The 15,025-nt window shown below is 41.4% G+C and overlaps 1 protein-coding gene across 1 annotated transcript; it reads right to left on the bottom strand.

Moving 5' to 3' along the window:
• Positions 1-3,623: 3,623 nt before the first annotated feature.
• june (JunE proto-oncogene, AP-1 transcription factor subunit) lies at positions 3,624-12,852 on the bottom strand. The gene is made up of 2 exons (XM_058057439.2): positions 12,761-12,852; positions 3,624-4,901 (listed from the first exon to the last, which is right to left on the bottom strand). The coding sequence occupies exon 2, from the start codon at positions 4,775-4,777 to the stop codon at positions 3,758-3,760; it is 1,020 nt and encodes a 339-aa protein (XP_057913422.2). The 5' UTR covers positions 4,778-4,901; positions 12,761-12,852; the 3' UTR covers positions 3,624-3,757.
• Positions 12,853-15,025: the final 2,173 nt, after the last annotated feature.

Genomic DNA, 15,025 nt, shown 5'->3' on the forward strand with positions numbered 1-15,025 from the left:
TTGGCTGGCCACCAGTCCAGGGTTTTCCCCTGCCTCTCGCCCAAAAACAGCTGGGATAGGCTCCAGCACCCCAGCGACCCTCGTGAGGATAAGCGGTAGAAAATGAATGAATGAATGAATATCGTAATATCTATATTTTACCTAAATATATCGGGATATGAGTTTTGGTCCATATCGCCCAGCCCTAAACTTTAGCCTCATGTTTTGTTTTGTTTTTTAATTGTGAAAACCATTGGCGGACTTATATGTCTGTACCTAAAGTACATGAAAAGCTCTGATACTTTGTTGTAAAAGTCTGATCACCTTTTGTTGAGCTTTTTGCATTATTGCTTGAAAACAAAAACAAAACACTGGCTGTTCCACTCTATGGAAGGATGGCAGTGACAAGCACCATTTAACTCACGCACTGTTGACACACTGATATTAAAGACGTCACACAGGTGGTGGAAAGTCATGGTGTATATATATATATAAATTTTGCATGTTGGCTTTTTTGCCGATAACCGATATGCTGATATTGTCCAACCCTCAATTTCCGATATCAAACAAGACTGATATTTATAGGTTATCACATGGTTTGTCTGGTATCAGGCGAGGTATCATGCCCCCAAGTGTCAGTATCAGATACTAGCACACGGGGGCATGATACTGAGCCTGATACCAGACAAACCATGTGATGATCTTATTATCACATACTATTTAATCATGAGCTTATCATCACGTACTTTCGTTTTTCCATCATGTAATGAAATGTCAACAGAAATGAACAGAGTATGTATCATCAACTTACTACTCACACTCAAATTACCCAGGATGCAATGTGACGTGACATCACCGCGATGGACCAAACAGCGGTGTCAAGAAGGATATATTGCGAGTTGGTTTGCTTCTTGTTTTCATAGTAAAAGCAGTGATTTATCACTATGGTTTTTTGTATGAGAAAAGTATGTTTTATTTTGTGCGTTGCTCGCTTTGGCAAGCTTAAATTTTGCTGAATTTGTCCAAACTAAATCAAAACGGTTGGTATTTGGACAAATAAAATGGCACACTCGGGATCTAAATGGTCACTTTCTCGCCTGATTTAAAAAAAAATCCCAATAAAGTGATCTATTTAAAGAGTTTAGAGCTGAAGTGAAATCAGCTTCAGCCTGTCGATTTCGGCTCGGAGAGGAGCGCAATGCATTGTGGGTTATCATGTAGTACGCTGTAGTGTAAACGCTTTGCATACTGTCTGATGGATTGGGTATGCAGTATGGAGTGTGGATAGTATCGCTATGGAAGTACGTATGTAGTAGTTAGTATGCACTTTCCAACACAGCCCTAGTTGTGATGATAATCTACTGTCAATATTATTATTATTAGCACGCCTCTCTTCCAAAATAAGCACGAGCTGATGAGGATGCTGATTTGGTTTTGGCTTCCTGCACATCCCCAGTTTCTCCAACCATGATCTCCAACCAGATCCCAGTTCTTGCAGTCAATGTATAGTCAGTATGGTATTGTTTGTTTGTTATTACACACTAATGATATTATGTATTGATGTTTTTGTTTTGCTCACTCCTCTTTTCTAAATCAAGCTTTAGCAGGCGTTGAAATTGCTACTGTTATCACAGTGTCACTGTATCTTGTTCTCCTCTCTCTCCCCATCCACCCCCACGTTCTCCAAGCAGATTCCAGCAGACGTTATTTTCTATCATGGTCGTTCCTCTGTCTCCCTGTCTTCTTCTTCTACTCACCTCCAAATCTTTTCATGATTAGCGTCTCCGATTGTTCAGAAGGTGCATGGCACTCATATTTCTGTTAAAGCAAGGAAAATGTTATTGACGGAGACGTCACATCTTTTAAAAACATATTTTGACACTAGCTACTAATTTACCAATGTATTCATTTATTTTGCAACTCACGAGCAGCCTGAAAATGAAACGGTGTGTTCACATTTGTCTCCAAGCTGATTCCAGATGTTATTAATATAGATCTAGATCAGGGGAGTCCAAACTTTTCCCAGTGAGGGCCGCACACGGTAAAATCAAGGATACGGCGGGCCCCTTTGATGTTTTACATGTTGACAAACAATGTACGTATGTAGATATGCTAACAACTTACAGTCGTCCCTCGCTACATTGCATTCATAAATGGCCGTTGTTTTGTTGTCGTTTGGACTATCATTAGTCCGAAAATATTGAAATACAACATATAGTTACGTATACGTAACATATATGCAGTAATGGTACATTGGTGGGACACAGATTACGTTACATTACATTACCTTAACACTGCATGGAGGCAGCCAGACATGATAGAGTGAAAAAAAAATGTTCTCCTCTCGTTCCATGTCGAAGTGGTAAGTTTTTTGCTCCTTTGTCCTTTTTCCCCACTGCGTTTGAAACCCTTAATTTTAGAATAAACTAATTGGAAACAAACTAGTTAGCGCGATAGCACGCTATGTTCATACCGATGGCCGTCCATTGTGTTCCTGCAGTGATCCCATAGGCTGCACGTTACAGTTGAGCAATGTGCTGTAAACAAAAGATAATAAGAGTGTAAAGGTGACTATAGGGGAGTTATTTCATGTCTACAGGGCTCTAATATTATTTAAAGGTGTGTTCATGAAGTCGTAAACAGGTTTTCTATGCTCTAACTATGGAAATATTCAATTTATTTAATATTCAGTTCGACTTCTAGAACCTGGAACCCACTAACTGCGATAAATGAGGGACAACTGTAGGTATATTTATTATTAGATTTTTATGTATTTATTATATATTTTTATTTATTATATAGTTGTTATTATATATTTATTATATTATTATATTTAAAGAAAAGCCAGCCTGCATCTTCAGCTTCGTGTTGCAGGTGACAAAGTGTATTACTACTTTTTCTCCACTACTCATTTTTCACTTGTTGTTTTTAAATTGTACAAATATGTCAACTTGTAACTTCTTTAGTAAGATTGTGACTTTGTTGTCATAATATTTTGACTTTATTCTCATAAAAGTACTGCTTTTTTCAATTTTTCTTGTTTCTTTTGTTAGTTTTCTGGTTGTTTTGCATTTTTTAAATGTTGAGAGGGCAGATTAAAAAAAGATCAGCCATGTGCCACAAATGGCCACCCAGGCCACATTTTGGACACCCCAGATCTAGCTACTTATAATAAGTTATTTAAGTTTCCATCAGCTTCAAGCAAAAAAAAAGTGAAAACGACTGATTGTCAGACAAAAAGGTGCAATAAAGTTTTTGTTGTGCTTTTTCCAGCAGCAGCAAGTTAATACAACTGAGAAAAGTTAGGAGTTGATCTTGGTGTCGTGGAACCGACTAACACAAAGCAAACACAGTCATGGAAAAGAATAGAACATAAAATTCTAAAAATAGAACGTTAAATTCATTTGAGAAGTTCTACAAATGACAACGCTTATTTCACTCAAATCAGCTTGTTACTGAAATAAAAGAAAGTGAACGGTAACATTTCACAGAAACACAATTTCCACTCAAGTAACAAGATGCACAAATAGTTCAATAAATAATCGCTGAGCCGTTTAAAGGGTTTCAAACTGGTGTCAAATCCAATGTCCAGTTACTCTGCGGTTTCCTGTAAATCTCCGTTCTGAGATGGTGGAAATCTTGAAAAAAACAAAAAAAAAACGTCCCTTTGTTGCAACCACTCCTTAACTGCAACTCGGCCATTGGTGCTGGTCTTCGTGAGCACTAGTGAAATTCCAAAGTTGTAAAAAAGGTATTTTCTTCCTCTCCTGATGTCTCCTCAGCAGGCGGGGTCCTTGCTTCCAGCACCGCCTCCAGATTTGGTGGCAGAGCCGACAGCAATCTGGCACCCGTTGGTGACGTGACTCATGACCTTTTGTTTCAGCTGAGTCACCTGCTCACGCAGCATAGACGCGGTGGAGGCCAAGTCCGAGTTCTGACTCTTCAGGATCTTCACCTTCTCCTCTAGCCGTGAGATTCGCTCCAGTTTACGCTTACGGCATTTGGACGCCGCAATGCGGTTGCGAAGCTTCTTGCGCTCCGCTTTGATTTTCTCTTGCATCTCCAGGTCAATGGGAGAGAGGCAAGACGGAGACGTTGGGTCTCCAAGAACCTCAGGAACCGTCTGAGGAGCATCCAGAACTCGATTGTGTGCTTGTGTGCTTCCATTGCCATTATGGCCTGCAGCACCCTTGTATGCCATCTGCCCGCTGGAATATGCCATCTGTCCAGGGTTGTAGCTGCTGAGGTTGGTGTAGATGGGCATGTCACTGGTGCTCATCACCAAGTTCCTCTGGTAGGACGCCTGCAAGGAGACGTTGGAGGAGGAAGATGGGGACATGGGGCCTCCTACCAGCTGGTTCTGCTTGTGAAGGTCTGCGAGGGCCTTGACGAAGCCATCAGCAAAGCCTTCTTGCTCATTGGTGGCCTGGCCACGATAGATGAAAGGGTTGCTGGAGCCGGACACAGGGCTGGTGGTGACCAGGCCCTGGTTGGACTGGATGATCAGATGCTCCAGTTCGGGGGAGGCCAGCTTCAGCTGGTTCATGTCAGCCGGAGATGCCGACGTTGTCATGAGGGAGCTGTTGTTGTTGAGTCCAAGGTTGTTGGGATTTGTTGCTCTTCCTCCCGCTGCACTATTACCTCCACCTGGGAAATGATGGCTACCCGCGAGGGACATGGTCTTCTTAGTCATGAACATCTTGTTTCCGGCGTAAAGCTCATATTCTGCAGCGTGGCTGAAGCTGGGGACGGCGGTGGAGTCGTCATGGTAGAAAGGAGTCTCCATTTTGGTTGTCATGGATGAGGAAGTCTCACGACGCTAATCTTCATAATCAGATTAACCTCAATATCGAAAGAGATTGAAACATTCCACTGATGTCAGTGGCTGGAGGATGAAGAACGTGGAGAACACAAGAAGAGCCCTGGGAGGAAAACACACAGGTTGATAAGACAATGACTGTACAAAGATGTCGGAGAGTTAACCAGTTAACCAGAGTTAAGAGTTAACCAGTGGATCTACTTTCCTAGCCCCACCTATGGTCCTGAGATTTGGGCCGTATCCGCGGGTACTCCTGTCTACTGTCCCTTAGAGTGTAGCCTAATCTAGTTTTTAAATAATTGTCTTGACGTAGGGTAGATGAGTATCAGGTCAAGCGGTGACCTGTACCAGTAAAGGGTCAGTTAACAGATGGTCAGGGCACAATATTCTGTGTTGTGTTCCTTCTTATCTTTGCAGAGCTCAGTGGGGGAGAACCAAAAGGCCAGGAGGGTCTTAGGTATTTACGGTCATTTACCCAGGAGGCAATGAAGATAATGGGGTGCTGGTCCAGGAACGAGATCCTGGTCCATCCCCCACACATGCCCCCAACTCCACCCCATCTAAGGAGATCTACAAAAAGCGCTGGGATGCAAGAATTGGGGCTGACCTTCCTTCTTATCGTCGGGAGGCTGCAGGCAGACATTGGATCCTGTGTTTTTGTGAAATTATTCTGTCTGATCTTGTTATACAATACATAGTGTTAACTTGTACTAGTGTGTGAGTTTTATTCCTTCTCATAAGTGGAGATTAACGAATACGCTTGGGTAGATGAAATTTACTTAAACAAGTGGTCTTGGAGGCCTCAATTAGGTTGCGGAGAATTTCTTCTACAACAAGAGATACCGGAAGCTGACAAGCCCTGTCATCCGGGAGAAACTCAGACTAGAACCGCTGCTCCTCTGCATTGAGAGGAGCCACATGAGGTGGCTCGGGGATCTGCACGGGATGCCTCCCTGGAGAGGTGTTCAGGGCATGCTGGACTCGTAGTAGGTCTCGGGGGAAAGACCCAGAACACGTTGGACAGATTATGTCTCTCAACTGGCCTGGGAATGCCTTAGGATTTACTGGGAGGAGCTGGATGTAGTAGTAGACCTGACCTCAGATAAGCAGAAGAAGATGGCCAGATGGATGAACGCATGGATATTACTGGGGCTGGCAAGGATAAATATCATGATACTTGATCCATTACATAATACAGTATTGTGATATTCTGTTCAGTGAGAAATTTAAACTGCAGTTAAGTTGTATACTCCTAATACAAACAATTTTATACGTCTATTTTTTACATGAGAGGCAAAAAGAAGTGATGATGCAACTCTCCACTAATGCATTAACATTTCAGAGCATTTTATGCCATAAAAACGGCCACAAGGTGGCAGAAGTGTATTTGATCAGAGCTCGGCAGGGATCATTTCAATAGAAGAACCACACGGCAAGAAGGAGGAAGTGAGAACACGTGGAGGAGTGTAGCGTGCCGAAGGTCCCATTGTAAGGACACATACGCTGTAGTTCAATTTCAAATAGCCCTGTCATGCTAACACATTTTGCTGGATGGTAATTGTCCTACAAATTATTGTTGATAATCGATATTATTGACAACATTTTTTTGAGACCTCACAAAGTCTGATCTAAAAAAGGGGTCTGATCTGTAAAAGTGTGATTGGAATTCCAACAGGAAGTCATGAAAAAAGAATGCTGTCAACAGCATTCATTCATTTTCTACCACTTATCCTCACGAGGGTCGCGGGGGTGCTGGAGCCTATCCCAGCTGTCTTCGGGCGAGAGGCGGGGTACACCCTGGACTGGTGGCCAGCCAATCACAGGGCAAATATAGACAAACAACCATTCACACTCACCTATGGACAATTTGGAGTGGCCAATTAACCTAGCATGTTTTTGGAATGTGGGAGGAAACCGGAGTACCCGGAGAAAACCCACGCATGCATGGAAACTCCACACAGAGATGGCCGAGGGTGGAACTGAACTCGGGTCTCCTAGCTGTGAGGCCTATGCGCTAAGCCGCCGTGCCAAGTGGGATTCAATATTATTTTTTTTGTCTTTTCATAGTTAGCACATAGAAAACTTCTAATTCTAATTATTGTTGTTTTTTTCCATGATTAGAGTCCTGTAGACATGATATAACACCCCTATACTCACGTTTACACTCCTGTTATTCTTTGTTTACCGCACATACGTAGCTCAACTGTTATGCACAGGCTATGGGAGCACTGCAATGACATATGAGATGTCCGCTGCTTTTAGCATAGCATGCTATAGCGCTAACTAGTTAGCCTCCATTTTATTTATTCTAACCTTAAAGGAGACCTCTTATGCTCATTTTTGGCCCTTGGTATTGAGTTGTGGACTCCTATAGAGCGGCTGCACACGATAACCTGCACAGAAAGCTTTCTAGATCTTCCAGATTCTGCACCTCCAACCATTCACACTCACATTCATACCTATGGACAATTTGGAGTCGCCAATTAACCTAGCATGTTTTTGGAATGTGGGAGGAAACCGGAGTACCTGGAGAAAACTCACACATGCACGGGGAGAACATGCAAACTCCACACAGAGATAGCCGAGGGTGGGATTGAACTCCGGTCTCCTATCTGTGAGGCCAGTGAGCGAACCACTCGTGCGCCGTGCAGCCCTATCGACAAACAGAATCATACAAGACCTGTTTAAAGTCAGTTCTAACCATATGCTTGAACAAAAAGGGAGCTTTTGAGTTGACTTTTTAGAGGAACTCAGAGGAGCAACTCCATACTTTACCGATACTTTACTTTGACAAGGAATGCTCTGTCACGATCCTCAAGTTAGCCTATGTGACAGTTTAGTTAGTTTCCGCTTCTAAGCCTTAGTTCCTGTTTTATGCTCTTATTTTGGTAACATTTCCTGTTTGCCCTGGGTTTTGTCTGCCTGCTTTGCTTTTCCCTTTTCACCTGTTGCTATTTGTGTTCCCCTTCTATTTAGTTGAGGTGCGTGCAGCCTAGTTTGTTGTTGCATTGTTAGTTGTGGTTCCCCACGCTACTGCATCCGTCTTCGCTGGTGTCCTGTGCTGTATATCAGCCATTACTATGAAAAATAAACTTTTTAACTGCACTTGGGTCTCCTGCTCTCTGCATACTGGGGTCGTGTCACAATGCCGAAGCCGAGACATAACATGCTCCGATCACTTCCAAGGAGATCCCGACTCCCGAATTTTGATATCTGCCGATACTGACATGATACAGATCTCTGTTTGTGGTGGGGACCCCTCAAGCCCCATATCTGAATCGATACCAACATCAGTACCAGTACTCAACAGTACCAATTTTTGGTACTTTTGTATGTTTATATGGTAAGAAATGTTAATTGACTGTTTTAATTATTGTTTTCATTCATGTATTCATTCAGGTCCATAGAGTACCGGAGTCTGTCTCCTGCCGGTCACCAAGTCATATTGGACACCCGGGACTACCAGGGGTTCTTCACCTTTAGACCATGTGATTACCAGCAGGAAGTTGAATTCATGATTTTTATTTTTCAATTAAATTTTCAATATGCAGTTTTTTCTATATTGGCCCATGACTTACTCTAAAAGTACAATGTGTTATTAAAAAGATCATGTATATTATTAGTAATTAATATAATGAGTGGTTAGCGTGCAGGCCACACAGCTAGGAGACCCGAGTTCGATTCCACCCTCCGGCCATCTCTGTGTGGAGTTTGCATGTTCTCCCCGTGCATGCGTGGGTTTTCTCCGGGTACTCCGGTTTCCTCCCACATTCCAAAAACATGCTAGGTTAATTGGCCACTCCAAATTATCCATAGTAAGGGTGTGGAAAATAATCGATACTAATCGATACATCGATGCGCATGTGCGCGATGGATGGAATTGACAGGTGAAATCTAGATTTATCGCAATGCGTTTGTGGGTATTGGTAAAATTGGATGCAAGCACCGTTTTATTAATGTTCAACTTCACCCCATATGCTGTTCCCCAGGTGCAATGAATGCATCATCATTATTTCCCCTTCTGTTTTGAATACGGACGGAAGCCGTGAGACACATACAACTACTAGTAAAACAGCCTGGACGTTCGCATGCAAGCAGCAGCGAGGAAGTTTCTAAATAAAATAATTGTACATAAAATATGTATAAAATTCCATTTATCGTTAAAGTATTGTAACACTGGCAGTGCATCGAGATGTGTATCGAATCGTCCTCAGTGCTGAGATTCACACCCCTAGTCCATAGGTATGAATGTGAGTGTGAATGGTTGTTTGTCTATATGTGCCCTGTGATTGGCTGGCCACCAGTCCAGGGTCTACCCTGCCTCTCGCCCCAAGACAGCTGGGATAGGCTCCAGCATGCCCGCGACCCTCGTGAGGATAAGTGGTAAAAAATGAATGAATATTAGGGCTGTCAATTATAATGCGCTAACACAAATCCTCTTTGACGACAGATGGAAGCACAGTGTAGCATCCCCAAGGGACACAAGTCTGAGGCTCCTTAATTCCTACCTGATCACATCAACAGCAGTGATGTTCTAACACCATACACAGTAAGTATGCATCTCCAGCTCACAAACACGTCTCTCGTCCCTTCATCATCAGTACAACACTTACTCATTCACACCACCTACCGCAAGGTGCATTCATGGACACTGAACATCATGCATGTAAGTGTGGCCACTCCTGGGATGCATCCAGTGGGCATCCGGACTATACCCGAGCCACGGCACCGGCTCCCCTCCATGTGAAGGAGCAGTGTCTCTACTCTGACATCCTCCGGGATGACCGAGCGCCACATGTCAATGATTCAAACGCTGGCATGTGACTTTGACACACATTTTGTCGCACAGCATAAGCCATAGCCTTTATCGCTACACTCACTTTATATTTGGAATGAGAGTCAACTGTGATCCAGCAATCATCCTATCAGTTGATTTGCAAAAACCAGGACGCTGGGCCCAGCAATGAAATACTGAAATGGTAATGGTTTCATTTCATTTGAACATGCATCAGATTACAATTGAGTGCATTGAGTCCATAATCAGTTCACAGTTCCACATGTCCAAAAGGAGTAGGAAGAAGCAAAGCTCATTAAATCCTACCCCTCCATCTGGTACTTTTACAATCTGTAACTCTTACATTTGTTCACTTCCTGCCTTTCTAATATAATTTAAGTTTTTTATTTTTAATTTTTCGTGTGAATGGTTGTTTATCTATTTTTATTTTTATTTTTATTTTTATTTTTATTTTTATTTTTATTTTTATTTTTATTTTTATTTTTATTTTTATTTTTATTTTTATTTTTATTTTTATTTTTATTTTTATTTTTATTTTTATTTTTATTTTTATTTTTATTTTTATTTTTATTTTTATTTTTAGTGTGTGGATGGTTGTGCCCTGATTGGCTGGCGACCAGTCCAGGGTGTACCCCGCCTCTCGCCCGAAGACAGCTGGGATAGGCTCCAGCACCCCCCATGACCCTCGTGAGGATAAGCGGTAGAAAATGAATGAATGAATGATTTTTATTTTTTTATTTTTTTTTATTTACAGGAGGTTTATGCAGAGACGCTTTATCATTTCATTACATTGAATGTATGCTTCCTAAATGATTCCAAACACAGAACGACTCAAATGCTTGTTAAGTTTCGGAATGTAAGCTACTTTATTTTTGCAATCTTGGGAATTTCGACCGTCACATTTCCGAGACTTTTGTCTTTGGCTTTTTGGCAGAGGATTACGTCACAGCATGCAGTCCTAATAAAAGCTAGGGGTCTGATCTGTAAAAGTGTGAGTGGAATTCCGACAGGAAGTCATGAAAAAAGACAAAATTGAGACACCCTGATCCATCCATTTTCTGTACCGTTTATCCTCACGAGGGTCGCGGGGCATGCTGGAGCCTATCCCAGCTGTCTTCACTATTTTACATCACCTCCTATTTGTGCAATAACATATACTATTTATTGTTTACACTGTTTATTCTGTTGCTTACATTCTGCTTTCTCTATTTATTTTCTACTGCACTCATTATTTAGCTTTTGTTTTTGTGTTTTTTTAGTCTCTAATGTCATCCGGAAGCCAAGCAACGACATTTCGTTGCCAAATTTCACTGCTGTGTTTTTTGTGCACACTTCCCAGTCTCTGTAAGTCTAAGAATTGTATCTAACTGATGTCACATTTGGCTGCACGGCGGACAAGTGGTTAGCATGCAGGCCTCACAGCTAGGAGACCAGAGTTCAATTCCATCCTCGGCCTTCTCTGTGGGGAGTTTGCATGTTCTCCTCGTGCATGCGTGGGTTTTCTCCAGGTGCTCCGGTTTCCTCCCACATTCCTAAAACATGCTAGGTTAATTGGCGACTCCAAATTGTTTGTCTATATGTGCCCTGTGATTGGCCGGCTGGTGACCAGTCCAGGGTGTACCCTGCCTCTCGCCCGAAGACAGCTGGGATAGGCTCCAGCACCCCCCGCAACCCTTGTGAGGGTAAGCGGTAGAAAATGACTGAATTAATCATTTTCGATCTCTAACTTTGCCGTGTTTGTATGCAAGATGCATTTTTAGCAAATAATTCGTTTTTGGGCGGAAAACAATGGTCAGTGGACATTGATCGTGTGTCATTGTGTTTAGGCTTGTTTAACATTGGCTGATGCGCGATGTACAATACAGGCTCCTACTGTGGGAGGGCAAGGTGAGAAGCGGGAGGAGACGTGAAAATGGAGGTTCATGTGAGTATTGTCGGTCCAATGAATGTGAAATTCCCATTTCATATTCATATGCCTCAATAGCAACAAAGGTAGCACGATGTCTTTGTTGGAAGGAGTTTTCATAACACTGAATTCTCCGGGCATTTAATCGATTCCAACTGAACTGTTCAGGTTGTCTTGGAAGACATTTTGCTTCTTCATCAGGTCATGCTCAAAGACTAGATAGGACAGCTCTAGTCTGAGAGTCCAGTGCAAGATCCAATCTATTAATCCTGCAAAAGAAGAGGCGGGTCCAGACTTCCAGGTATGACTTGTAGGGCCTCTCTAGCGCCTTTGGGTGGCACCTCCTATGTTAGCATGAAAGGACAGCATTGCATGTAGGAGAAAGGTGGTGTCACAGAACCCCCCCCCCCCCCTTCTGTTCAGAGAGCACCTCAACGTTAGCCTACCACATAAACGCAAAGCCCACATCCCATGTTATTATTATACTTTTGAAAATATTTCACATTAAGTATATATTAGTATATAAAAGTACTTGTTGAAAATATGAAGTAGATATGAAGTAGATATTAAGTATATTTAAGTAATTCAATAGTATTATGATGCATATTAAAATACAAGTTAAAAATGCCATGTGTAGTATATTAAAGTAGCTCTCAAATGAAGTATTATTATGTAACTATATATTAAAGTAGTTTTTAAAAATGTACATGAAACCAGTATGTACATAGATTTAAGTACATGTTAAAAATGACATATGAAGTATTCAATACATGAAAGTACATGTTAAAAAATGCCATATGAAGTATCAAGCATATTAAAGTTGTTGTTAACAAATCCTATGAAGTGTAAGCATTAAGCATATTGAAGTTATATAAGTAATGTATATTAAAGTACTTGTTAAACGCCATATGAAGTATATTAAAGTAGTTGTTAAAACTGGAATATTAAGTATGATTAGTTAATGCATATTAAAGTGATCATTAAACGAGGGCATGTAAAGTATTATTATGAATATTAAAGTACCAATAAGTAGCAACCTATAAGTAGGTGTGTTGGACCCTTGACGAGCAGAAGCGAAGCAGCGTGTGATGGTTGTGCGCCACGCAGTAACAAACCCGATGAGTGTAAAAGCATCTTCCTGTTGTTCCTATTGTTGAATTGCTGAATGTGGCGTCCATAATCTAAGATGAATCGAAATGAAATCGGATTGTGTGATGTCGATAATGTTGTTGTAAAAAGGCAAATATTAAAGAGTACTCACGTGGAGGACAGCAGAGATGTTGAAAATGAGAGCAGACCAAAAAAAAAAATCCAATCGTTTCCTTCCCAACGTGGATCTCCACTCACACTCACGCACGAGGACGCACGAGGACGCACGAACTAGTCTCTCCTCATGAATTATTCACGAGATTCACGTGATGACATTTTCTGGTTTCTCGTCTTTCAATTCATATTGGAAAGAAATGTTTTTGAATAAGAATTATAATGATAACATATATGGACTTTTTTTTAACACAATGAAGCTTTCATTGTGGAGGTGTACCTAATTTTGTGGCAGGTGGAACTGTTGACGCTGTCCTGATCCTGCAGATTATTGTTTTAGTGCCCCCGTGTGGCCATAGTGTCCATTGCAGTCACTTCTCTGTATAATCTTAAATGTCAGAAAGCATTTCATTAAATGTACTGTACTATTGTAAAAAAACGTGTTTTATATGTGTTTGATACATATTACGTAAGAGTACATCATATTACATATAATACAGTACAATAGTAATTATAGAAACTTCAGTAATGGTAGCATACATAAAGTCTCATAAATGTACAACTTTTTTTCTCTTAAATTTAAGAGCTAAAAGTTTAATTCACATTTAACAGAAAAAAGTCATAAAGAGGGAAAAAGTCACAATATTACAAGAATATAAATTGTACATTTATGAGAGATGTTGTACATTAAAATAAAAAATCTAAATTTAAGAGGAAAAAAGGTCTACATTTACAAGAAAAAAGTCATAATATTACGATAACATAAATTGTAAATTCATAAGACAATAAGTTGTAATTCTAAGAGTCATAAATTTAAGAGCAATAAAGATCTAAATTTAAATGAAAAGAAGCAGACCTTGTGGGAGGGCAGCACACACCCATATAAGGAAGCCAGTCCATCTGTGACATCACAAAATTCCAGTTTTGAGCCATCAGGACTCACTTCCTTATGCACAAACCTCATTATCTGAAACTTTGGCATCATTTAACACGAGAATACAACATTCTAACAACATTTATAGGTCAGAAAAATGGAAAAAGCATTTATGGACTTCCTGGTAAGTCAGGCACTTCTGACTGGAGGATTGGTCCAGTTGTCCTGTAAGTCGCCTGAAGCTGGTTCCAAACTCCTCCATTCTCCAGCAGCCGGTTGGCATCAGGTCGCACTCATGCTAGGCGTCCATGGCAACATGCCGAGCGAACATTAATTTGGCGCAACAGCGAGCCACTACACGCCACTCACATGACCGGCTCAGTGCACTCCTAGCATCATTGGTGCCACTTGGCTTGTGCCATTACATTCCAGTGGATTCCACTACGCAGATTGTTTGCCACATTTGGTTCCACTAATTGGTGGACACTTTGCGCCGTTTGCATTTTGAAATTTTCTTGCCGCTGTTATGGGCCACCACGAGCCAGTTGGGAGGCAGTTTGAGCCACTGCACGCCACTAGGCACCTTATTGGCCCAATATAAGGCCCAGTGGACTCCTAGCATTAGCAAACCAAGGCCCGCCACCTGGATATCGAGCGGAAAGGTTACAGTTGTTTGTTCCTGTCAGCGAGTGGAAATACTCCTATAGTGCTGCCTTCAAGTGCAGGTGTGCATATTTAGACATGGGAAAAGTGCATATGAAGTATACAATGTAAGAACAACATAGCTTGCAAAACTCTCAGGTACCAACTTAATTTCCACAGTCGGGATATAAAATCCTTACCTGTCTGTTGTCATGTGATATATTAGAAAGCTGCTGACACTTTACTTTATTGATCATCTTCAACCTCTTTAAAACACACTTTTTAGTAGCCATTATGAGTCCTTAAGTTCGTCGCTGTTGACAGTCTTCCCAGCCATTGGAGCGGGTGATTTTAATATCTGTCTTTCAAATATCTGTCTTTTGTTAAACACACACACATTTTCAATTCTTTATTTGGACAAATTAGGCTCAATGTGTATCAAAATCGGCTAAAAACAGAATGGTACAATCTTGATTATATGACAATTTCATATTGCAATGACACAACGACAGGATGGCTGTGGAAAAATCAGCCTTTTGGGGGGGGGCAGGCAGATGTGTAGTGTAGCCAACACTTCCTCTTTCCTTCTTTCCTAAAGCTTCTTTCCTAACAGCATGCAGAACGCCGCTGCCATCTATGGCCCCCAACTTGAAGAGCCTATCAGAACTACACAATACTGTTCACTCGTCGCTAAACTACTCTTTGTTTTGTTTATCACGGCTGCAAAATAAGCCATCATGGGGCCAA

The sequence above is a fragment of the Doryrhamphus excisus genome, linkage group LG19 (assembly GCF_037039965.1).
Source record: "Doryrhamphus excisus strain RoL-2023G ecotype Guam linkage group LG19, RoL_Dexc_Guam_v1.1, whole genome shotgun sequence".
In the NCBI taxonomy this organism is placed as follows: Eukaryota; Metazoa; Chordata; class Actinopteri; order Syngnathiformes; family Syngnathidae; genus Doryrhamphus; species Doryrhamphus excisus.

Bases quoted from the DNA above. Each gene is read 5' to 3' on its own strand.
- june (XM_058057439.2), bottom strand. From the start codon at position 4,777: ATGACAACCAAAATGGAGACTCCTTTCTACCATGACGACTCCACCGCC.